We start from the raw sequence: 25,007 nt of genomic DNA, 5'->3' as shown, positions 1-25,007 counted from the left end.
GCGACTAAAGGCCTTCGGGCCAGCCTGAGGACCTTTAGTCCCGGTTGGCCAGGCCAACCGGGACTAAAGCCCCTCCCGTCCGCCAGCTGTCGACCGAGCGCGCTGGGCCCAGATAGTTGGTCGCGGGTCTCCTCCCGAACCGCGACTAAAGACCCCTTTGGTCGCGGTTCGATTATTTTAGGGACTAATGGGGGCGTATGGAAGCCTCTTTTTCTACTAGTGTGACGGGAGTATGACAGAAAATGGGATTGTCTATTACTCTCTCTATGTATAGTATATCTACAAGATATGGGCCAAAATTTTCTAAATGCACGTACATCTGAACCCTATGGTCGTATATGCGACTGAGAAATAGAATTTTTATTGAGCAAAAAAATAAAGGAGAAATGCTTCAAGCTGAAATATGTTAAAAGAATCTTGCTTCGGTACGCCCCCCTCATGTACGAAAACAACCGGTGCACGCAGAGGATAGATACAAATATTGGCATGCAAAATTTAAATCTTAAACATCCATGCATGCAGTGACCCGTAAAAATTTGATGAAGTGAACAAGGAACGGTGCAAGTCAGCCACCGCATCTTTGCGCTGTTTTATTATGGGGGCCGCAGTGAGCATTCCACCGACATAATAAAGGTTCCCAGAATCGAGCCATAATGGCATTAAAAAAAAGGTTCCCAGAATCGAAATTGCACGAGCGGCATGCACTCCCAGCTCCGGTCGCTGCAGCATGATTCCACGAAGAGTTGAGCCCGACCAGGTGCATGCGTCGCATGTTCCTCGGTGGACGTGGCATATCTCTGACGCGCGACACACCCGCCCACTAGCCGCGCGCAGCCGTCCGCGCCCCTTGATCCGGACGGAAGGGCCACCAAAAGGGAGGTAGAGCACGGGCCATGGAGCCATGGAGGGCCGGCCGCATGCAGCAAGGTCAACCAACACAAGTCACCATCCATGGAACTCACAAAATCGGCACAAAGCGCAGCCTGCACCCGCGGCGGTTGCGCCTATGCCTCTCTGCGTCTGCGTGCAAGGGCACTAGCCACCCACCGAATCCATCTAGCCCTAGCCAGCCCCGTATGGTGCGGCGGGCACCGTGCCACTGTGGCGACGCGAGCACGGAGAGCACCTCCATTGACCCGGCCAGCCAGCTCCGGCCCCCCGTGTTGAGTATATTGTGTATAGGGCCCACCTTCTGTTTTCTCTGTATAATTGAGGATGTGGCCCCTCTCTGTACTTATATATACGTGTCTGGTGCACCGATTAATACATTGCAATTGCACAGCCCATAACTTGTCTCTCTACATTGTATCTATCGCAGCACGATTCCAAACCCTAAGCCGCCAACGCGCCTCTACGCGCCGCCGCCGCTTCGCTTCCGCTCCATCTCACCCGCGCCGCACCATCCCGCGTCGCCAACGCCGCTTCGCTCCATCGCTCCCTCGCCAACATCGCCGCATCGCTCCAAGCCGCGTCGTTCCAACCCAGCGTCGCGTGCCTTTGTTTTTCCTAGATCGCACCAACACCTAGCCACGCCGCTGCTTGTCTTTCCGGCCACGCCCGCCGCTGCCTTTTCTTTTTTCCTAGCCACGCACGCCGCGCGCCTCCGCGTAGCAGCACGCCAGCCATCGCCACGCCGCATCGCTCCAGCCACGCCGCGTCGCTTTCTGCACTGCCAGCGCCGCGTCGCTTTTCTGCCATCACCTCTCCCGCGTCGCAGCCCCTCGCAACCCTAACCCTAGTCATGAGTTCCTCCTCCTCCACCGTCTTCAACCCGTTCGCCGGTCCCGATGTCACTCTCGTCCGCGATCTCAACATTCACGAGCGCGTCCCGGTGAAACTTGATCAATCCACCGCCTCTTACTCCGCTTGGAAGCGGTATTTTTCGCTGGTGTTCCGCGAGTACCTCCTTCATGGCCACGTCGACGGCACCGTGGACTCGGCCCTCATGATCCATGACGAGGAGTGGATGATCCTCGACGCCACCATCATCCGCTGGTTCTACCTCATCATCTCCACCGACCACTTCCACACCGTGGTGGATGACGACGACGCCTACGCCGTCTGGACCAAGCTCAACGGTCTCTTCACCGACAACAAGCTGCAGCGCAAGGTCCTTCTCCACAGCGAGTTTTACGGGTGCCAGCAGCTTGACTCGTCCATCGACGATTTTTGCATGCGCCTGAAAAAGCTTGCCGATGAGCTCCGCGATCTCGGGGAGACGGTTGGCGACGAGCTCCTCATCAGCACCCTCACCGCCGATCTCAACGAGGATTTCGGGAACGCCGCCTCCAACCTCACCCTCATCCCGGAGCCTACTTTCGCTAAGGTGGTGGCGTACCTCAAGCTGGAGGAGCGTCGGATGAGGATGGCACGGACTCGGGCGACCCACACCGCCCTCGTCGCCGGCACCCGCGGGGTCAAGCCCCCCACCTCCGCGCCCGACGCCGCCTCAGCCGGTGGCGCCCGCTTTCCCGCCCGGCTTCCCGCCCGCCCCGACTACTCCCTTCCCGCCGCCCCAGCAGGCGGCCAATGGGGGGGGGGGGTCGTCGCGGCGGTCGTCGCGGCGGCCGCAAGCAGGGGGGCGCGGGCGCTCAGGGAGGAGCACCCTGCCCACCGCAGCAGGCCTACCAGCCAGCCCCGTGGTACACCGGCAAGAACCCATGGACCGGTGTTGTGCACGCCTACTCCATGCCGGTTCCTCGTGCCCCTGCCCCGGGTATTCTCGGCGCCCGGCCACCGTTGCACCAGGCGTTCTACGCCGCGCCGCAGCCCTATGCGGCGCCCTATGGGCCTCTCTCTTACGGCCAGCAGCCGCAGCCAGGTGGGCTGCCGCTGCTGCCCCTGACGGCCCCGCAGCAGCCTCTCCCGCCGGCGCCGTGGGACCCGGCTCTTCTGGCGGTTCTTCACACCGCCCCCTCACCGTCCACCTACACCGGCGGCGGCGACTGGTATATGGACACTGGAGCTACCGCGCATATGGATGCCTATCCCGATAACCTCCACACCTCCTATCCCATCCACACTTCCAACCGCATCACCGTCGGTGACGGCTCCTCTCTTCCTATTACTCACATTGGTCATGCATATTTTCCGTCTAACTCCACCCCAATATCCATGTCTAATGTCTTAGTTTCTCCTGAACTTATTAAAAATCTTGTTTCTGTTCGTTCTCTTACACGTGAAAATCCTGTCACCGTTGAATTTGACGAATGTGGTTTTTCTGTTAAGGACGCTCGCACCCGGATGGTACTCCACCGATGTGACAGCCCCGACGAGCTCTACCCGGTTCACTCCGCCACCTCCGCCACTTCCGCCGCCCCTGTCGCTCTCGCCACCGGAGTGGATCTTTGGCGCGCTCGCTTGGGTCATCCCAATCCCGCCACCCTTCGTAATATACTTCGGAGTTTTTCTTTCACGTGTAGTAAGCACGAGGATCACTCGTGTCATGCATGTCGCCTCGGCAAACATGCTCGTCTCCCGTTTAGTGCTTCTTCTCATGTTGCATCGTACCCGTTTGAGTTAATTCATAGTGATGTTTGGACCTCTCCTGTTGCCAGTAATACGGGCTATCTTTATTATCTTGTCATACTTGATGATTTCTCGCATTATGTGTGGACCTTCCCGTTGCGCCGCAAGTCGGATGCTATATCCACTCTTGCCGCTTTCTACCCCTATGTTCTCACGCAGTTTGGTCGTCCCATTCTCGCGTTGCAGACAGATAACGGGAAGGAGTTCGACAACCTCGCTGTTCGCACTCTTCTCACCACACATGGCACGACTTTTCGTCTCACCTGCCCGTACACCTCGCAGCAGAACGGTCGCGCTGAGCGTATCCTTCGCACTCTTAATGACTGCGTTCGGACACTCCTTTTTCACGCCAATGTGCCTCCGCGCTTTTGGCCTGACGCTCTCGCCACCGCTTCACTCCTCATTAACATCCGTCCCTGTCGCACTCGCGGGAACTTTGCACCTCATCACCTCCTCTTCGGTGCACCACCCTCTTATGATGAGCTTCGCATCTTCGGCTGTCTCTGCTACCCTAGCATCGCCGCTACTGCACCTCATAAGCTTGCACCCCGCTCCGTCGCCTGCATCTTTCTCGGCTACCCACCTAACACTAAGGGCGACCGCTGCTATGATCCTGTCTCCCATCGTGTTTTCACCTCCCGACACGTTTACTTTGATGAGATGGTGTTTCCGTTTCAGCAGCAGGTACCCCTTGTCGCCTCATCACCGCCGGCCACCGCCGGCCCCTCGGCGACTCCGTCTGGTGGACGGCCCCGCCCGGCTCTCGGACCGCCTCCGGGCTTTGGCGGTCCTCGCGCCGTGGGACGAGTTGCGCCTCGCGCCCCCACGCCAGCGCCTGCCCTCTCGGCCTCCTCGGCCGACCACAACGCCTCGGCTGGTGCCCCCCCTTCACCCGCCGCCCCGACTCTGGCGCCGCGGGCTCGGCCGTCCCTTCGGCCGCCTCGGCCCTGTCGCCGGCCCCTTCCCCGGCCCCGTCGCCGGCCGCCTCGCCGGTCCAGTCGCTGGCCCCGTCGCTGGCCGCCTCGCCGACTGCTTCGCCGCCCGCCTCGCCGCCCGCTCCGGTGTTGCCGTCTGGCCCTGTTACATGGGCTAGGATAGGCGTTCACCGTCCGAGCCTGCGGTACTCGAGCAATGAGTACCTCCTCGCCGCCTCCACCGCGGAGCCGTCTCCTCTTCCCGCGTCCGCTCGCGCAGCCCTCCGTGATCCTCACTGGCTCGCGGCGATGCAGGAAGAGTTCGACGCTCTTCAGCGGAACCATACCTGGACACTGGTTCCCCGGCCTCCTCGCGCCAATGTCATCACCGGCAAGTGGGTTTTTCGCCACAAGACCCGCTCGGATGGTACACTTGAGCGCTACAAGGCTCGCTGGGTGGTTCGTGGTTTTCGACAACGCGCTGGAGTTGACTTCACTGAGACGTTTGCCCCGGTTGTTAAACCGGGCACGATCCGCACCGTCCTCCAGCTTGCGGTGTCCCGAGGCTGGCCCGTTCATCAGATGGATGTCTCCAACGCCTTCCTCCACGGCCATCTACAGGAGTTGGTTTATTGTGAGCAGCCCACCGGCTTCATCGACGCATCTCTTTCTGGCCATGTGTGTTTGCTGTCCCGGTCTCTCTACGGGCTCAAGCAAGCACCCCGAGCCTGGTACCAGCGGATCGCCGGGTTTCTCCAGACACTGGGCTTCAGCGTCACTCGCTCGGATGCCTCCCTGTTTGTCTATCGCCACGGTGACACGACTGCATATTTGCTCCTCTACGTCGACGACATAATCCTGACGGCCTCCTCCGGAGCTCTACTTCAGCATATTACTCTTCGACTGCGTAACGAGTTTGCCATCAAGGACTTGGGTGCTCTACATTATTTCCTTGGCATTGAGGTCGTTCGGCGACCGGACGGCTTCTTTCTTCATCAGCAGAAGTATGCGCACGAGCTTCTTGAGCGTGCAGGCATGCTCAACTGTCACCCTGTTGCTACTCCTGTTGACACGAAGGCCAAGGTTTCCGCTCTTGAGGGCTCGCCAGCGTCGGATGCTCCTTTCTACCGGTCCATCGTTGGTGCTCTTCAGTATCTGACTCTCACCAGACCGGATCTTCAGTATGCCGTTCAGCAGGTGTGTCTCCACATGCACGCCCCTCGTGACTCCCATTGGACTCTCGTGAAGCGGATCCTCCGTTACATCCGCGGCACGATGACCCTCGGGCTCACCCTCACGGCGTCCACTTCTCTGGAGATGATGGCCTACTCTGACGCGGACTGGGCTGGCTGCCCAGACACTCATCGGTCCACCTCTGGCTACTGCGTCTACCTCGGTCCTTCACTCGTCTCGTGGTCGTCCAAGCGACTACCTACGGTTTCGCGCTCCAGCGCGGAGGCTGAGTACCGAGCTGTGGCTAACGCTGTTGCTGAGTGCACCTGGCTACGACAGTTACTTCAGGAGCTGCATCATGACGTCTCCCAGGCTACGGTTGTTTACTGCGACAACGTTTCTGCGGTGTACCTCTCCGCCAACCCCGTTCATCATCGCCGGACGAAGCACATTGAGCTGGATATTCACTTTGTGCGCGAGCAGGTGGCCCTTGGACGTATTCGGGTTCTCCATGTTCCGACTGCGCAACAGTTGGCCGATGTGATGACGAAGGGACTGCCGACTTCCACCTTCGAGGAGTTTCGTTCCAGTCTCTGCGTCACTGGCGCCGCTTCGACTGCGGGGGGGGGGGGGGGGGGGGGGGTTTGAGTATATTTTGTATGCGTATATAGGGCCCACCTCCTGTTTCCTCTGTATAGTTGACGATGTGGCCCCCCTCTTTACTTATATATACATGCCTGATGCACCGATCAATACATTGCGATTGCACCGTCCATGACTTGTCTCTCTACACCCCGCTCTCTAAATCGCCGCTCACATGCGTGCGCTCGTCCTCCCGGGGCACTGCACCTGCGCCTACCCTAAAATACAAGGTCGATGGATGGGGAGGTAGATGCAGCAGCAGGTGGCAGAGGCACATGCAAGAGGCCGACAGGGAATCCGGATCGATCGGAGCAGGTGGATATTTCGCTTACGCCCAGCCAAAGCAAGCCGGACGCTTGTGTACATACATGTACGCTACGCTACGCGTCAACGCGTACAGATAGCGATAGGCGCTGGCTGGCTGGCTGGCAGGCAGCGTGCTCGCTGACGATTCCTTCTGCTCATCTCATGCACGGTCGCTCTCGCTCGTATCACTATTAGTTTTTTTTTCTCCTCCGTCAGACGAGATGCTCGATCGGGCAGGCTTGTGCTGTAGTACTAAGTAGATGCATCAGCAACCTAATTCGCCTAAAAAATCGCCTTAAAACAATCAATCTAATCGTTGCCGTCAGTACTTGCTTGCTTGAGTGGCTTAGCGTCCGTTAAAGGAAATCTCACACGGGGAAACCCTGCGCAAATCAGAAGCAGAATCGGGCAGAACGGAGTGGGCGATCGTGCCCATTTCCGAGAGAAAATTGACCAGAGATCGAAAGCAGGGTGGGGGCGAAAGGCGCCCGCCTAGTGCACGGCGCACCGGCGAGAAAGGACGACGAGTCCATGTCGAGCGAGGTGGTCAGAGCACCGGCCGCTGCCGCTGCCATGCATGCCAGTGATGCCTGCCACTGCCGGTCGATGATGATTCTGGTATTATTAACGAAACAGCGAGTCCCAGCAACAAACAGAGGCACATGCTCTCCGGAAGGTGCACGGAGCGGCGACCACGCGCACGCGTACGGTGGATCCTGACGCGGGATTTTGTTGCGTTCATCGATGATCGGCGCGAAATGTTTTCCGTGGCTGTGGATCGTGTGTGTACTACGTACGTGTGAATACTGAGAACATTGATGCATATATGCAACCAGGGTTTTGTTTTTCAAGCAGGATTGCTTTTTTTTTGAGAATCTTCAAGTTGTTGGGGAACGTAGTAATTTCAAAATTTTCCTACGCACACGCAAAATCATGATGATGCATAGCAACGAGAGGGGAGAGTGTCGTTCACGTACCCTCGTAGACCGTAAGCGGAAGCGTTATTAGAACGCGGTTGATGTAGTCGTACGTCTTCACGATCCGACCGATCCACACCTCCGAGTTCAGCACACGTTCAGCTCGATGACGTCCCACGAACTCCGATCCAGCAGAGCTTCGCGGGAGAGTTCCGTCAGCACGACGGCGTGATGACGGTGATGATGTTGCTACCAACGCAGGGCTTCGCCTAAGCACCGCTACGATATGATCGAGGTGGATTATGGTGAGGGGGGCACCGCACACGGCTTGGAACAATCAACTTGTGTGTCTTTGGGTGCCCCCCCGCCCCCGTATATAAAGGAGCAAGGGGGAGGCCGGCCGGCCTTGGTGCGCCCCAAGGAGAGGAGGAATCCTCCTAGTAGGAGTAGGATTTATCCTTTCCTAGTCCTACTAGGAAGGGGGAAGGGGGAAGGAAAGAGAGAGAGGGAGAGGGAAAGAGGGGCCGCGCCCCCCTCCCCTAGTCCAATTCGGACTCCTCATGGGAGGGGGCGCGCCACCTCCTGGGCTGCGCCCCTCTCTCTCCCCTCAGGCCCACTAAGGCCCAATACTTCCCCGGGGGTTCCGGTAACCCCTCCGGCACTCCGGTTTTCTCCGAAACCACCCGAAACACTTCCGGTGTCTGAATATAGCCGTCCAATATATCAATCTTTACGTCTCGACCATTTCGAGACTCCTCGTCATGTCTGTGATCACATCCGGGACTCCGAACTACCTTCGATACATCAAAACACATAAACTCATAATACCGATCGTCACCGAACTTTAAGCGTGCGGGCCCTACGGATTCGAGAACTATGTAGACATGACCGAGACACGTCTGCAGTCAATAAGAAATAGCGGAAACTGGATGCTCATATTGGCTCCTACATATTCTACGAAGATCTTTATCGGTCAAACCGCGTAACAACATACGTTGTTCCCTTTGTCATCGGTATGTTACTTGCCCGAGATGCGATCGTCGGTATCTCAATACCTAGTTCAATCTCGTTACCGGCAAGTCTCTTTACTCGTTCCGTAATACATCATGCTGCAACTAACTCATTAGTTGTATTGCTTGCAAGGCTTATAGTGATGTGCATTACCGAGAGGGCCCAGAGATACCTCTCTGACAATCGGAGTGACAAATTCTAATCTCGATCTGTGCCAACCCAACAAGTACCTTCGGAGACACCTGTAGAGCACCTTTATAATCACCCAGTTACGTTGTGACGTTTGGTAGCACACAAAGTGTTCCTCCGGTATTCAGGAGTTGCATAATCTCATAGTCATAGGAACATGTATAAGTCATGAAGAAAGCAATAGCAATATACTAAACAATGAAATGCTAAGCTAACGGAATGGGTCAAGTCAATCACATCATTTTCTAATGATGTGATCCCGTTAATCAAATGACAACTCATGTCTATGGCTAGGAAACTTAACCATCTTTGATTCAACGAGCTAGTCAAGTAGAGGCATACTAGTGACACTTAGTTTGTCTATATATTCACACATGTACTAAGTTTCCGGTTAATACAATTCTAGCATGAATAATAAACATTTATCATGATATAAGAAAATATAAATAACAACTTTATTGTTGCCTCTAGGGCATATTTCCTTCACAAGCAGGATTGCTGATTACGAAGTAGAAGACCAAAGAAAAAAGACGAGGGAAAGGGTTATCCACCAGAAGATGGCCCAGAAAATATACTGACTGGACTCTGATGATGGCCCAGAAAATATTCCAGTTGGACTAAAGCCCAGTTTATGGGTACTACCAGGCCATCATTCGGCCTACTCATAGTTCCTGTTAATAATCCAGGCCCATTATCACATTCCATGTGTCTTCTCTCGAAATCACGAATTGAGGAGTACTCCTTTCAAAAATTACTTTTCACCTCCTCAGATTACGACAAGTGGCACACTGAATGTGCGTCACTTGTTGCAACCTGTTAGTTTTCCCTTTTTTCATAGATCTATTTATTCAAAATGTTTTATCTCTTAAACTGTGTGTTCAAATTTCGAACCATTTTCAACGTTGGATTCCTCGCGTCGAGATCTTCAAAACTAGATCTCATGTCGATAGGTTTTGGTGAACTTTTTTTTCAGAAAAATACCGGAAAAAACCACACCGGGAGCGTGTTTTGTTTTCTTTCCGAAAGCCCTTTCCAAGAGGCATGGCCGTGCCTCTCGCGAAAAGGAAAAAAACGTGTTTTTTTGGTTTTCGAGAGGCACGTGCCTATCGCGGAAGCATAAAAAAAGAAAATGCATTCTTTTTTCCCTTTTCAAGAGGCACGGTCGTGCCTCTCGCGGAAGCAAAACTGTGCCTCTCGCGAAAGCCAAAAAAGCGTTTTTTTCATAAAAATATGGTCGAAAAGCTAGTAAAAGACTCATGAAAAACCGAAAAGCCAAAAAATCAAAAAAAGTATCTAAAAAGCCAAAAACAAGTGCGAAAAATTAAAAATTAAAAATCTGAAAGGGTGCGCCCTGAGCGCGACACGTGGCGGCGGCTGAGAGCACATCAAGTGACGTGCTCTCGGCGCACCCCAAATGACCCTTGGAGAGGCTCCCGAACAAGCGATCCTCAGTTAGTTGCCCTCACCTTCTCCCGTCTACGATTTAGCATCCTAATTACATACCACACATCGGCATCTATTTATGCGCAAAAGATATAACTGGCTTTACGTGGAGACACTCTCTGTTAGAGTGTACTATGTCCAAGTGTGTTTGGACATTGTTTGACGTTGAAGCATTTTCTTACTGCACTCGTAGGAACTCCACGCCCGAGATTGGTTTTTCATCCTGTTCGACCACCTGAAACATGAAGAGCTGGTAAGGGTTGCTAGTTGTTCTAAGGATGTTATTAATAGCTCGTTGTCAACGAAATGTTTCGTGGATAGTTCCATTGTTGATCAAGAGCTGACTGCTTGCCCAGATGTTCACAGAGACTCGCAAAGGGATGCTTATGAGTACCCTCGATGGATAGCGCTATCTTCGAAGTTTGCAATGATCAACGGTGATGCAGTGGTAGCAAAGAACACTAGCTCTAGAGCTGTTGGTGTGGTAGTGCGGGATATAAATGGAACACACCTTGGAGCTTCTACGTTCCTGTTTGAGGGGCTAGATGATCCGGAGACACTCGAAGCACTTGCATGTAGGGAGGCTCTAGATCTAGCATGCGATTTGAGCTTACGTAAAGTGATGTTCGCGAGTGATTGTGTCACAGTCATGAAAAACTTGAGGTCCAAAGGTAAATGTCCTGGTGGACACATAGAGCTGAAGATTGAAGAAAGAGCAAAATCCATCGAGGAGGTTTGCTTTGCTTATGAAAACATGGCTTCAAACACCAAATCACATAACCTGGCTTGCTATGCGTTATCTTTGCCTGCCGGTCGACATTTATCTTGCAGTTCCGCCCACAGGGCTTTGTATTCATCTCCATTTTATTAGTTAATAAAGTGCAGATTATACCTAAAAAAAGATATATATCGCTTACTGTGATACGTACTATAGAATGATCCTACATTCGTTGTTCAACTAGCCATTAGATCCTATGACGGTAGACTAGTATCGGACATGAATCATACAAAAACCATCTGACACCCAATTGGAGTCAATTTTGTACTATTGTTTGACGATGGAACTAATAATTACACTTCACTTGCGTTCATGGATGCATTGGTCTTTAGTTGCTACATGAAAACTGTAGCAGGCCAATTACTTACGTGACAAGCAAGTTTTAACACCTTACTAGTACACACAAAGTTACTACATGCATACTTGTCGCCCTCAACGAGCAAGAAGAGGACAAGATGAGAATTTCTTGCTCGATAGCTTTATCTACACGGAGTGTCCTAAAGCGTCGGAGTGGGACGACCGAAGAAGCGGTTCCGGGAAGCTTAGCCGAGGGATTGCACTGACCCGTGCCAATTAAGTTTTGACAGTACCATTGAAACAAGTTCTATCAATCTTTTGTTTCAAGTTTATTGAGCAGAGTTTGTTAGAACTTCAGGCAAGTAGCTTAGCCTAGTTTGTAGTGTAGTAGTTCTTCCATGACATGTTCAGTAGACATTCTCTGAGTGTACGCTCATGTATCTGAGTCGTACTCAACATTTAAAAAAGCAACATGCATAATTAAGTATAGTACCTACATCATTAGTGCGCATATACAGAAAGCTAGACTAAATTACTTAAAAGTATCAATCAACACAAGGCAAGATATATGCAGTTTAATCTCTTTTAAAGGTATGCAATTTAACTTTCTTTCCTGTCTTCTTCTTAGCCGCCTAGGCACAGATAGGAACGCACAACAAGAATTGCACAATTTAACATTTATTACGAGAAAGTTATAGGTAGTTAGCCTTGGTCAAGGCAAACAATTGACCTTGTGATTTGTTTGGATGACCTTGTTCATGTTAACTTGCCACACTTGAGTGTCATGTTCGCAGATATTAACACTAAACCACGTTCTTCAGTCAGACTTTTATACGGTGATTGGACTTAATATGTGATACAACCTTCTCTCTGGTTGGAAGGCCTCCACATATCCCTAGATTGATAATTTGACCAACGTAATACGGATTATATATCACAAAAATAATATCGTTAGAAACTACAAATGCCAAATTTTCTAACGGTATAACTTTTGTGATATACAGCTTGTATTATATTGGTCGAATTGTCTATCTATGGATATGTGTGGGCCTTATAAACCGTAAAGGATGGAGTATATAAATAGATAATGCATGCTGCATATAGAGATTAAAGGACTATAGTGACCAGTGATCACTTGTCAAACCAACATCCATTTCCTTGATTATTAGTTGATGAAAAATAAAAAAAAGTCAAATGTGGATAATCATTCCTTTTGTGTCGAAATTAATTGATGAAATCGATTGTGGGGGACAACAAGATTTAAAGTTTGCTGAACAGTACGGCGATCGATCTATTGCACAAATATTCTTGCAAAAAGAAGCCCTTTTTTTGTCACAATCTCATCCACTCAGAGAAAATAAAAACCGTGTGTAGCCCCTTCTCCCACTCCGTCTTCCATACCGCTAGCTTTTCACTGTTTCTAAGGTGATGCATCGCTTTCACGCCGGCTTCACCCACCTTTCGCCAGGATTTTCCCTAGAATATCAGAGTCAGCTTACCCAGGCTGTACTTAATTAGGAGCAGACACACAAACATGAGTACTTCTGTAAGTGGTAAATAATACTCCCTCCGTTCCAAAATGTATATATATGGAGTAACAAAGTGCATGCGGAAGCCTAATTCTTTTGCACCTGTTGATGAATTGTTGTTATGCGTTGAATTGGCATCAAGCTAGCTAGCCCATGACCGGATTATCTCAGGGATAAACTAAGTGTCCTCACGAGCATGAGTGGTTAATTGGCCAAGTCTAACAGGCACATGACAAGAGCATTTCTCCCTAGCGTGGCCTTGATTGATTGGACGCGGGAGCACCTTTTGTCCTGCGCAGCCCCCACTCACAAAGCAAAGCCAAGATTCCACCTCTCCTCGACGGGGACGTCGCATGCAGGAAAGATTACAGGTGCTACCAAAGCTAGCGCTCGTAATGGCGTGTCAATGTGTGCCATACACCGGGTCGGTCGTGCTGCTGCTCTATTTTTGCGTATCTTTTGTGCGCTCCTCGCTTTGGAAGAGAAAAATCTAGCTAGCCTGGGGATGTAGGTTGGCCTCAGGGTCGATCCGAAAGCATCTGCCGCGGTCGCGATCGGTCGTGTCCGTGTCGCGGGAAGAAAGGAAGAGAAGGAAGGGGAAATGAAATTCATTTCTGACGGCGACTGGAAATACGGCAGGGCGGCAAGCGAAGCGTCTGCTGGCTAGGAAATTCATACTGCGCGTATCAGAAATTCAGACCGGGCAGGAGGGGGGCAGGCTATCTAGCGCGGTGATTTGTGTGCATGAAAATTGAAGCGCGGCTGGGCTGAGTCGGACGTGGATTGGTACGGCTGTGGTGGGTGATAAGCGATCTCTTGATTACGTGATGTGTTGTTGGTGTCGTTGTGTGGACGGACGTGGGAAGGGGCAGATGTGATGAGATGAGATGATGAGACGAGGCGACCGGAGCGGCAAGAGAAGAAAAACTTGCTTGCATCCTCGGGCTGTCGAGGTTTCCAAGTCGTATTCCCACCAGTGCAGTTTTGGCGCATTGCCGCGCCGCGCTCGCTGTCCGCCTGGCGTGCGGTGGCAACGCAGGCAGGATCATTCATCATCCCGTGGACGCAACCGCGCGCGCCGGCAGCCGCAGCGGCGCGTCGTGCCGGTGAAAGACAGATCGGTAGAAGTGAAAACGTTTTCTAGTCTCTACTACCAGTGCTCTACCAATGGTGGTAGTTTGGGCTGGTGGTAGGTGCGGAGCGTGTCGTGGTTCGCAGCGAATCGGGTGACGAAAGCGAAGCGGCACCCAGAGCCAGAGCCATGGGGTCCGGCGGGCGGAGCAACAGGAGCAGATGGTGGGGGCTTGGATCGAGTGGGCCAGCATCCAGCAAGCAAGCGGTGCGTAGGCCGATCGGCGCTTTCCACCAGGGCTGCTTCGCCCATGTTCCGTGTCCCCCCATCCGACGCCCGCACCTGCGTAGGCCGGTCCAGCCTCGCATTGCATCGCTGGCTGCACCGAGCCCCGGACGCCGCAGTGGCGGCCCCATGAGCCCGCCCCCGTGCCGTGTGATGTGATGTGATCTGACCCAACCACCCCACGTTTCGGACTCCGATCATCCACCACCGCACGCGTGGTCTGTCTCTCGCCGCTTCTTCACGCACTGTTCTACCACCTTCCCTGCGAAAACTGTTTCGTCGGGAGGAGCCCATCTTTCCAACGGCTGACCTACAGCCATGCCCATGCGGACAAAATTTCTGTTCTAACCTTTTTGCCAAACTTAATCACAAATTAACCTCATTTTGAAAAGAATTTCGTATTTGACTTTTTTTGGTGACGCCAACATCTATGACGTTTGGATTGCACAGGAGACGCCAGAGTTCCTGGCGTTTGCTTCGTAGCCCATATCCAGCTGGTCAGCTGGCGTTTGTCTCCTACGTGACAGATGTCCGATCTCCCACAAAGTTCCCCTGGTTTTCTGTCGGTTTACGGGAGAACTGATGCGTGGACCGGTTCGCAGACTAATAAGGACTCGTTGGATGGCTTCCAGCATCCGAACAGTTCGATCCAGACATTTGCAGACGATTTGATGGTCCGCATGAGACATGCCCTAAATATTAACATTCACTTATGCATAGATGGTTTTGGACTTGGTCCGTACCGGGCCGAGTAGCTCAACAGGTATGCAGAGATTTGTGAAGGATGTGTTATAGCTAGCGCTCTCTGAAACCATCGTACTTGATTTTTGAGATGGATCGATTTGTCTACGTAACTTAGCATTCCACAGTGTGAATTACAGCTTGCAAATGTTAAACAATTTACTTGTTGTAGAGATCTTGATCCAACACTACACCGGCAATGGTAAACAATTTCAGTGGTCAAACACCTAGCTTAATGGCGTGTCCTTCCTGTCCCAAACGCCGGGATGCATGGCGTTTCCATCTACGCCCAGACGCCATGAAGCTTGGCGTTTCGACCTTCCACGTCAGCTGACCAGCTGGATATGCGCTACGAAGCAAACGCCAGGAACTCTGGCGTCTCCTGTGCAATCCAAACGCCGTAGATGTTGGCGTCGCCAAAAAAGGTCAAATACGAAATTCTTTTCAAAACGAGGTTAATTTGTGATTAAGTTTGGCAAAAAGGTTAGAACAGAAATTTTGTCCTGCCCATGCCTTGTTCTCTTCTCGTACTACTCCTACTGCTGGAAAGATGGCTCTTATCATCACCATCAATAGTCCACCTTGAGGCAGCCCTTTTCTTTTCTTTTTTAGGTTTTTTATACCAGTTTTTTTGGGGGGAGCTGGAGGCAGCTTTTTTTTTTTTTTTGAGTTTTTTGGGGGAGCTGGAGGCAGCTTTGCTTCGACAAATTCGAATGCCTTATATTTGTCTCTGCTAGTAGGCCAGGCCCATCCTCAGACTCCACCGGTCTTCTTTAACTATCCATTTGCAAGCCATAATAGGCTCAGGATGGGAATGGCCGGCCTGCTCCAGCCCAGACTTGGTCCTTGCTGGCACCTCTGTTCTGTTCAGCGGCATGGACCCGGCCCAATGGTCCAATACCAAGTGGCTTCTTGTTTTGTTGGACAACATGGTCAGACCCATTTTAATAAACTATCCGTCTAAAATATAAGATCATTTTTGACACTATGATCCATCCGTCCCAAAGTATAAGATCATTTTTTACACTATCATAGTGTGATAAATGGTCCTATATTTTGGGACGGAGGGAGTACTATATTGCACAAGAACGAGAAGCATTCGCACAACAACATTGTTTAAACTAGCATCGTTTAGCCGAAGAGAATTTTAGCAAGTTATTAAGATATTTAAAATCTATTTGTTCAAATAAAACAAAGAAACATAGGCAACTTGTTTCTATTTCTACCATGGATCATTTGCATCACAAGGTAGCATATTTGTAACTCCGAAACAAAAGCAATCTTAGCTCAATAGATTAAAAAATTCATATAAGCACAAGGGTAACAACCTTGCAAAGGTATGTGGATTGTAACGGTAGACTATAGCCTTGGGCAACTAAATTAGGAGTCGACCATTTGTCCTCTGTGGATCAATGGTCACCGGCTTCCCTGTCCCAATTTTTTTTATGAAGCCGACTCAAAAGACCCAGTGGCCTTGAAATTAAAGGCGTCCCATTCCCACCATGAAATGATATCAATTTATGATTCACCAACGGGGAGAAAAATTCTACTAAAAAAACATGAAGAAAATAAAGAAAGGAGAAAATGGAAACTAGAAGAAACAACCACGGGAATTATGTCTCACTTATTGCAAGACCTAGCTCCATCTCGTCCGAAGCCCTCGACTCTAAGCTAGACTTAGGGGGCCAGCCTAGTATAGCGTATCGGTTTTGGGGAGGTTCTACTGGTACGAACCCGTTTTAGAACCTTTCATGCATTTTCTTGCCTTTTCCTTTTCTGTCTTTTTCTTTATCGGATGTTCAACATTTTTCAAACACGTGTTGATCATTTTTTAATACATGCTGAACATTTTTTGACACACATTGAACGTTTCTGTAGCGACCAGACCTCAAATAGTCTGTGCTTCTGTGCACCAGTGTCATCCCTGAATCAATAATGCTGACACGCACAGTGCAAATGGAGGATTTATAACAGAGTAGCAATCACACACTTATTACATCGAATATCTCAAAAGAGAATAGGTATGATAAATATGGCTTAAGGCCATCTAAATACGATAACAGCGGAAGACTTGGAAGATAAGTGAGTCCATCAACTCCAACGGCATCACTGAGTATAAGACCACGACCTAAGGCACCTTACTCGTCGTCTGAAAAGTCTGCAACATGAAACGTTGCAGCCCGAAAATGGGTCAGCACATGGAATATGCTGGCAATAACACATAGAGAATAATGAACATAATAATGCTATACTACATGCATATATGGCTGGTGGAAAGCTCTATGGTATAGTTTTGCGAAAAGCCAATTTTTTCCTACTGCAAAGGAATAAGTTATGTTTAACTATCATGGTGGTTGTGAAACATTGAGAAGGTACCCCCAACTCAATCCCAATTAAGTGTCATCATTAATCCAACAAATTAATTAAAGTAACATGGTGATGAGATTCACATGATAATCCAGGTACTAGATACTCAAGTTGTCCATAACCGGGGACACGGCTAACCATGATTAGTTTATACACTCTGCAGAGGTTTGTGCACTTTTCCCCACAAGACTCGATCGCCTCCGCTTGATTCTCGCACTGCATGATGTTTGAGAAACGGATGACCGAGACACAGTCTTTCAGAAACAATCACCCTTTACTCCGGATGGACAGTTACACCTACTTTCTCCTACATCTGCTAGCCCACCTCTTCAAGAGATCATGTAACCTACTCAACTATGCTAGAGCCCATAATAGCTTGTGGCTGCACACGGAAGTTTCTAGCATGAATAATCTTATGATCCCTTTGAGCCTGGGTGACAGTCCATAGGATGATCACACGGGTACCCCGGGATATCCAAAAATACAGGCAGCACTGGGTTCCCCAGGTGCCTCAATCCACCCAGATGTGAGTTTTAGTTGCCACCTTAAGTAAACCATTAATTAACAATCTCACATCTGTCATGAATATCTGTCAAACCCAATCCACGTCTACGAGCATAGCATGGCAATATAATAGCAAACGTAGAAGTAACTCCCAAGGGTTTGATAAATAACACAGGTAATAGGTACTACCTCAACTACATCCCAATACCCACAGTTTAATTAGATCCTAACCATGCAATGTTCGAGGATTGATCTAATGCAAATAAAACTGGGTATGGAAAAGTATGATCAAAGTGTTACTTGCCTTGCTGATGATCCGCGAAACCTAGAGATTCGAAGTAACAAGCGTCGCACTCCGGGTACTCTATCGCAAACAAACAAGCAAACAATAAGTACTCATCTAATGCACAGGTAAAACTCGAATGAAAGATCCAACCAGAAAGTTCAACTTAAGAACTCCGGTTTGCAAAAAGAATCAACTCGAATGAAGCAACGAAAGTCAAACGGCGAAAGAAACAAGCTTCGTTTACTAATCTGGATCTAGGTCAAATTTTACAGTAGCAAAAACTTGTTTGAGTAGGTTAAATGGAAAGAGAATTTCGAGACGAAACTAGGCGCTTGAATCGCCTGATTCCGATAAACGAGCGAAAAGTTAAACGAAAACGAAGATCTGATCTGAAATCGAGATATGGAATAATCGCGGACGAAAAATATAAAACTGACGAACGGTTAAACGAACGAACGTTCGTTAACAGCGAAAATCCGACGAACACGTTCATTAAAACGAACGGATCGGTGAACGTTCACTAAATAATAAAACCGAAGAAAAATAAACCGATCTAGGGTTTAGAAAAAACAAACGGTTTTTTTTCTTCAGAAAAACCGGCAAGCGGCGGCGGCTCGGTACCTCGTCGGGACGGGCTCTGGTGGGGGTCGGCGAGGGCGGCAGGGTGGCGGGGCTCGGGCGGCGGCTCGGGGCGGCGTCGGCGGCGGCGCACGGCGAGCGGGCGGCGAGCTCCTCGGGCGGCGGCGCTGTGGCTCCGACGGGGCGGGCTCGGGGTGAGGGAGGGGGCGGCGGCGGCGGGTATATAAGAGGGGGGGCTGCTTGGAGGTGGGGGCAAGGCGGCGGCGATGGCGTGTCCGAGCCGGACACCGGCGGCGGCGCAGGCGTGCGTGCGAGGGAGACGGCGCGGGATGGGCCGGCCGGCTCGGCTGGGCCTCGGGCCGGTCGGGCGCGGTGGTTTTTTTTTTAAATAGTCCGCCAAAAAAATCACAGAAAAATAAATAAAAATCCAAAAATGATAAAACAAATTTTCCCCGTCTAATTAAAATAATTAGAACAAGGTGAACATTTTTTTGACACAAAAATACAGTTTCGAAAACGTGCAATTTTTTTAATGCAATTAAAATTGCAAATAAAATCCAATATATGATTTTAATATTTTTCCTCCAATATTTCACTTGTTTTGGAGAAGTCATATTTTCTCCTCTCATTTATTTTAATGTGAAATATTTTTCCGGAGAGAAAATAATTAAAACCAAAATCCTCGTTTTATTATTTGATGAAAATCAAATATGATAAATCGGGAAAATCCCCAACTCTCTCCGAGGGTCCTTGAGTTGCTTAGGATTTATCGAGGATTTGCCAAAATGCAATAAAATATGCTATGCAATGATGATCTATGTATAACATTTCAAATTGAAAATTTGGGATGTTACAGTTTCTCATAAATTGCATGAATATTTTTCTCAAACGCGCAAAACATTTGTTAAATGTGAGAACATTTTATTAACTATCAATTTATTTTTTAAATAGTATGAAACATTTTCTAATTATGCAAACATTTTTACATTGTATACACATTTTCTAGAATTGGTGAACCTTTTCAAATCTTATTGCTTCAAAAAATTTGGAAGCCCTATCTTCATTTTAACAAATAGGCTAGGCCCATCGACACACTCTATGGGTCTCCTCTCGTGAAGCGAGTTATTGATACCTCCTATACAGCGCCTTAGGCGCCGGTCACTTGGCTGGCGCTCGTAGCAGCCTCGCGTGGGCCAGCCCATCGGCGCACTCGCTCTTTCCCTTTGGTTCGACGCAGGTGTTCGTCCCTTCACTCACAAATCTGAAACACATGGATTAAAAAATTATGAATTCGCAAACAGTTCACAATTTTGAAAAAGTCCACCAATTCTTAAAAAAACGCTCATCAATTTTGAAACATATTTCACAAAAATTGAAAAAAGTTCATCGAACTTGGAAAAAGCTCATCGATTTTGCAAAAAAGAAAATCATGGATTTTAGAAATGTTCATCAAAAATAAAAAAACAGTTCACCAAACTTGAAAAAAGATCATCAGAAATTTGAAAAAAGTTCATCAAAAATGAAAATAGTTCATCGAAATTCAGTAAAGAATCATCACTTTTGAAAAAGTTCATCGAAATTTGAAAAACGTTCTTCAAAATTTTAAAAAGGTTCATCTATTTTGCAGAAAAAATGCATGAAGAAAGAAAGTTTCTCGAATTAGGAAAAAGAAATAAAAAAAGGACAAAAAAATAAAAAAAGAAAGGAGAAAGAAGAAATAAGAAAAGAAAATAAAACAAAACATGTAACTTGTAAGTAAACCCAACAAATGAAGTGGTCGGGGTGTTTGTCGCGTCTTACACTACTCCCGCTCGTCGCGGGATCGAATCGCAGTTGTCACAGTTTTTCGGAGATTAGAAACAGAAAAAATAATTCAAAATGGGCCGGCCCAGCGCAGAGGAGGGGGTGTGCGCCCGTTTGCGAGAATGGAAGAAAGTGGGGCATAAGGCGCCGAATAACATTCGGCCCAATTATCGCGCCTGGTAAACTTATGGATACCAAACAAATGGAAACAGTTTCTTCCCGGATTTTTGTATTAACTCCCTCTTCTATCATTTTTTAAGAAAATTTACAGTTTCTTATAAACACTAGTAAATGCGAACGTGCAACGCACGCGTAATCTTAGGATTTGTTTTTGTTTATTCGTGTAACGGTCATATATTTATCGCCATGTTTTAGTAGGTGTAATAATGCACCATGCATCATCTTGGGGGGTCTGTTGATGTACAATGCAACAAAGTCCAACGGACCCATATTCTTGCAAATATAACATACATAGACATACAATTGTCAATGTAAATTTACAAATATATATATAGTACGCGGGCTACTATAGAAAACACAGGTAAGTTTAAACAGCGGATATTTACTTGTACATGCATAGTTAATTGTAGAGACAAGTAACCAGGGGAGGGGGCACATACCTCGTCCCCAGCTTTTTTTTTTTAATTTAGAAAAGGAGGAGGACCCCCGGCCTCTGCATCTGGACGATGCATGCAGCCACTTTATTAATTATTCACACAAGACCTTACAAAGTCATACAACAGTAAGACTAAATCCACCGTCTAGGCAACCTTTTTCGCTACTCTATCCATTTGATGTAGGGATGCTGATAGTCTGGGCCTAATACCAAACAGACATCGCAGCCAAACCTAACATCTAAGACCTGAGATCCCAACCAGGACGCCTGCCGGGTATGGGGCACCCACCAGTCCGACGCACTCCTCAACCAGGACGCCTGCCGGGTATGAGGCTGCCGCAGCCACCTGCCACCAATCCATCTTCAGTGATGTACTGCTGCATCTACCTTACCCGGTCTAGCTGCCGTCGACGCCACCATGACGCCAGACAACGCACGCCCACCGGCGAGACCCCGCTGCTCCATGCCGCCGAGACCCACCGTCGTCAACGCGAGAAAGGGCACGCCACACCACCTCACGCCTCTTCCACCCGGCGCCGCTCCACAGACGATGCCCCCAATAGGGAACACGACACCGTAGCGCCGCTATCATCCGATGCGGTGATCTTAGGATTTCTCCCGGATCGGCACAAGCAGGTTGACGATAGTTGCTTGACGATGCCTTCATCAAGGTAACGACGTAGACGCCGCCATCGCCCGCCATGACCGGAGTCGGCTCGGATTTCACCGGCGACTATGTCTCCCCAACTCGCCGCCGGTGCTAATAGTGGATCCAAGATCCGTCACTACCAGCCTGGCCAACCGCCTTCGGTGAAGAAGGCAGCCACCACCACCATGCCCGGGCCAAGAGACCCGGACGTCCTCGCGCCGCAAAGATTACCCAAGGGGATCTCCTCTTGCCGTTGTCGAGACGAGGCGCAGCCGCTGTGGATCTCGATCTAAACCCCTCGGGCCCAGATCAGATCTCATCGCAGCAAAAATCTCATCCGCCAAACGGCCGCCGAAGATCTCCTGGCCACCGCCAACCCGCTGCACACTGCCGTTGGAGGAGGAGGGAGATGGACGCCGCTGCCCCCACGTGTTACCACCGGCTGAAAACTGCGCCGCCGCCGCCACCTCACAACAGGGGCTTCGTCCCGCGATGTCCTCAGCAACGGCGGCGGTAGTGAGAGGCGGTGAAGGGGGAGGGCTGAGGGCGGTGTGGACGGGGACTCCCCAGGGGCGGCGCGGCACCGCCCCCTCGGGGAAGAGAGGTCCAGATCCTTTTACCAGGTCCAGATCCCGTTGGCGGGGGTGATTGTTCTCGTTCCGTCTGCTATGTTGTACAACCTCTAGAGGACAATTCCGAAAATCTAAGCACAATCGGATCCATTCGAATCAGGTCAACTGATGCATTACCCAGCTGTGACCAGAAGTTCCAATTCACTGTGTAACTTTGTTGTTTCATAGCGCATCATAGGATAAGCATCGAGACTACTCAAGGAGCTGGGGACGTATTCAGAATAGAAAACTTGTTTGAGCTCCACTGGGACGTCCGCGATCAGGAGTAAATCTTCTCTTGTTGTGGCTCTGGCTGCAAGCAAATGAGCCAAGTTATTCGGATCTCTCCGGACACACTGAACCTGTACATCAGAAAATGATTTTTGGAAGCGCTTACTTAATGTCGCATATGACATGGAAACAGGCTGATCGATTACTCGCTTCCGGGATAAATTGTTGTGCTAAGAAGGCACAATCTATTTCAGCAATTGGTGGCCGCATGCACATGCCTGATAGAGCGATCAATCCATTCAGTAGTGCTCTGGCTTCAGCTTCTTCCACGTCCGCTCACGCCTCTATTTTCTTCGACAGCGAGCAAAAAACAAAGCCTCTATGGTCGCTAGCAACTGCCCCGACAGTGCTTTGACCGATGGAAACAATGAACGACGCGTCTGCATTGATTTTAACAACTCCCTTGGCAGGCGCGCTTCATCGACTGATTCCCAGCTCCAGCGAATCCTGTCTCTGTTCTTTCTGTCCACTGACTGTACCAGTTTCATGGCGTCCTTGTTCAGAATGTCTGGTACTCGCCGCCAGTATAGGATTCTTCTCGGATGCCTCCATCGTCATTGTACACAAGATACGATTCAGAAGAGTTTTATGGTGCCCATTCGCTGCAACCATCTTGATTTGGGCCGCCTAACCCAAAGTTTGCCGGCAACACGGGCTTCGTTCCCCTTGCGATACTTGGGGCTGCCCCTCTCCGTTTGGAAGCTCAAGTTGATGGACCTTCAATTTCTCGTGGACAAAGTTGCGAGCAAGTTATCAACTTATGATGGTCAAAACATCATCACCATCGGGCGAACGACCCTTGTCAAGTCCGTGATCACATCCCAAGTGGTCTACCCCGCCACCCCGCTGGTCATTCCACCAACCATCCTTCTCAATGTGAACAAGCTCGAGAGAGCTTTCTTATGGTCTGGTTCGGACAAAACGACGGGGGCAAAATGCAAGGTGAATTGGGAGATTGTTTGCCGGCCTCTTGAGTATCTTGAGTATGGGGGGCTTGGGGTTCTCAACACCGACAAGTTCACTCGGGCTCTCAGGTTGCGGTGGCCGTGGTATGAATGGAAGGATGCCACCAAGATGTGGGCGGGGATGGGAAACCCATGCGACGAGGAGGACCTCAACTTTTTCTATGCTTCCACCGCCATCATCGTTGGTAACGGCGCGAAGACCCCCTTCTGCGACTCTCCTTGGCTCCTTGGGCGCAAGCCTAAGGACATTGCTTCGCTCATCTATGAGGCCTCCAAGAGAAAAAATTGGAAGGTGCGGGAGGCGGTCAAGCACAATGCGTGGATCCTCAAGATCAAACCCCCCACCGCTGTTTCTGTTGAGCACGTCACACAGTTCTTCGCTCTTTGGATGCTCCTCCTTGAGGTCCATCTCGACGATCTCACCGAGGACGACATCCTTTGAAAACATACGGCAAGTGGGCAATACTCGGCGGCCTCCGCATACAAGGCGCAATACCTAGGGATGGTCCTCTCACCCATGGATAAGATGGTTTGGAAGGCTTGGGCACCTTCAAAAATCAAATTCTTTGCTTGGTTGGCGCTCCAAGATAGAATTTGGACCGCCGATAGGTTGGCAAAGCGTGGGTGGCGAAATTGTGATCTTTGCCCTTTTTGCAAGAGGGTGCAAGAATGCGGACCTCACCTCTTCTACAAATGCCGCTATACTCGAAAGCTTTGGTCATTGGTCATCGAGAAATTCCTCATTCTCGGGCTAGACACTTCCACTTGGCCCTTCTTTGACTCGGTTAAAGATTGGTGGGCGAGTACTTGCGCCGACGGCACGCCAAACCGACAAGCCAATGCATCCCTCACCATGCTCGTGTCATGGACAATTTGGAACGAGCGTAACGCAAGAGTTTTCAAACATAAGAGTGCTCCACCAACAATCTTGCTCTCCTCCATCTCTACCGAGGCCAACCTTTGGATCGTCGCCGGTGCAAAAAAGCTAGGGTCTTTAATTTTGCGAGAATAATCCGCATGCCGTGTAATTGGGTGACTTGTAACAAACTCTTTTCTCTCTTATTTAATGGATGAGGCAAAGCTTTTGCCTCCGGTTCAAAAAAAAAAAAGGATACGATTCAGATCAAATCTGCACATGCTAAACTAAAACTGAGCATACCTCTAGATCAATCCACTCATCCAGTCATATACAGTACTACCCAAATATGCTTCTAGAGAAGTCATGCATAAAGCAAAATATTTGGAGTTGCATCTTCTTGCAAAATAAAGCGAAAAAATATCAACTGGTCCTATTTCAATGAGTATCTAGTAGCCTACCTTGACAAAGCAAATTAACTGAATCATAGGTGGCGTCGAACTGCTGAGGCGACGACGACGTCCAAATCTTGGCATCCAAGCGAGTAGGTCACCACGTCCGCGTGTGGAGTGGACCGACAGTGGCCGCGTCCAGGCGGTGGATGCCATGCGAGGAGTGGAGCCGCCGAGGCGGCTTAGGCAATCTAGATCGAGTG

General features: G+C 49.7%; 1 protein-coding gene across 1 annotated transcript; it reads left to right on the top strand.

Moving 5' to 3' along the window:
• The first annotated feature begins 1,741 nt into the window (after positions 1-1,741).
• On the top strand, positions 1,742-23,061 carry LOC141026121 (uncharacterized). The gene is made up of 6 exons (XM_073502099.1): positions 1,742-2,650; positions 2,749-3,246; positions 3,688-3,829; positions 4,207-6,119; positions 10,317-10,856; positions 23,014-23,061. The coding sequence occupies exons 1-6, from the start codon at positions 1,742-1,744 to the stop codon at positions 23,059-23,061; spliced, it is 4,050 nt and encodes a 1,349-aa protein (XP_073358200.1).
• The last annotated feature ends 1,946 nt before the right edge of the window (positions 23,062-25,007 follow it).

Source organism: Aegilops tauschii, chromosome 6 (assembly GCF_002575655.3).
Source record: "Aegilops tauschii subsp. strangulata cultivar AL8/78 chromosome 6, Aet v6.0, whole genome shotgun sequence".
Lineage (NCBI taxonomy): Eukaryota > Viridiplantae > Streptophyta > Magnoliopsida > Poales > Poaceae > Aegilops > Aegilops tauschii.
Note: the sequence above shows the minus strand (reverse complement) of the source record. Positions and strands in the feature narration are given on the sequence as shown.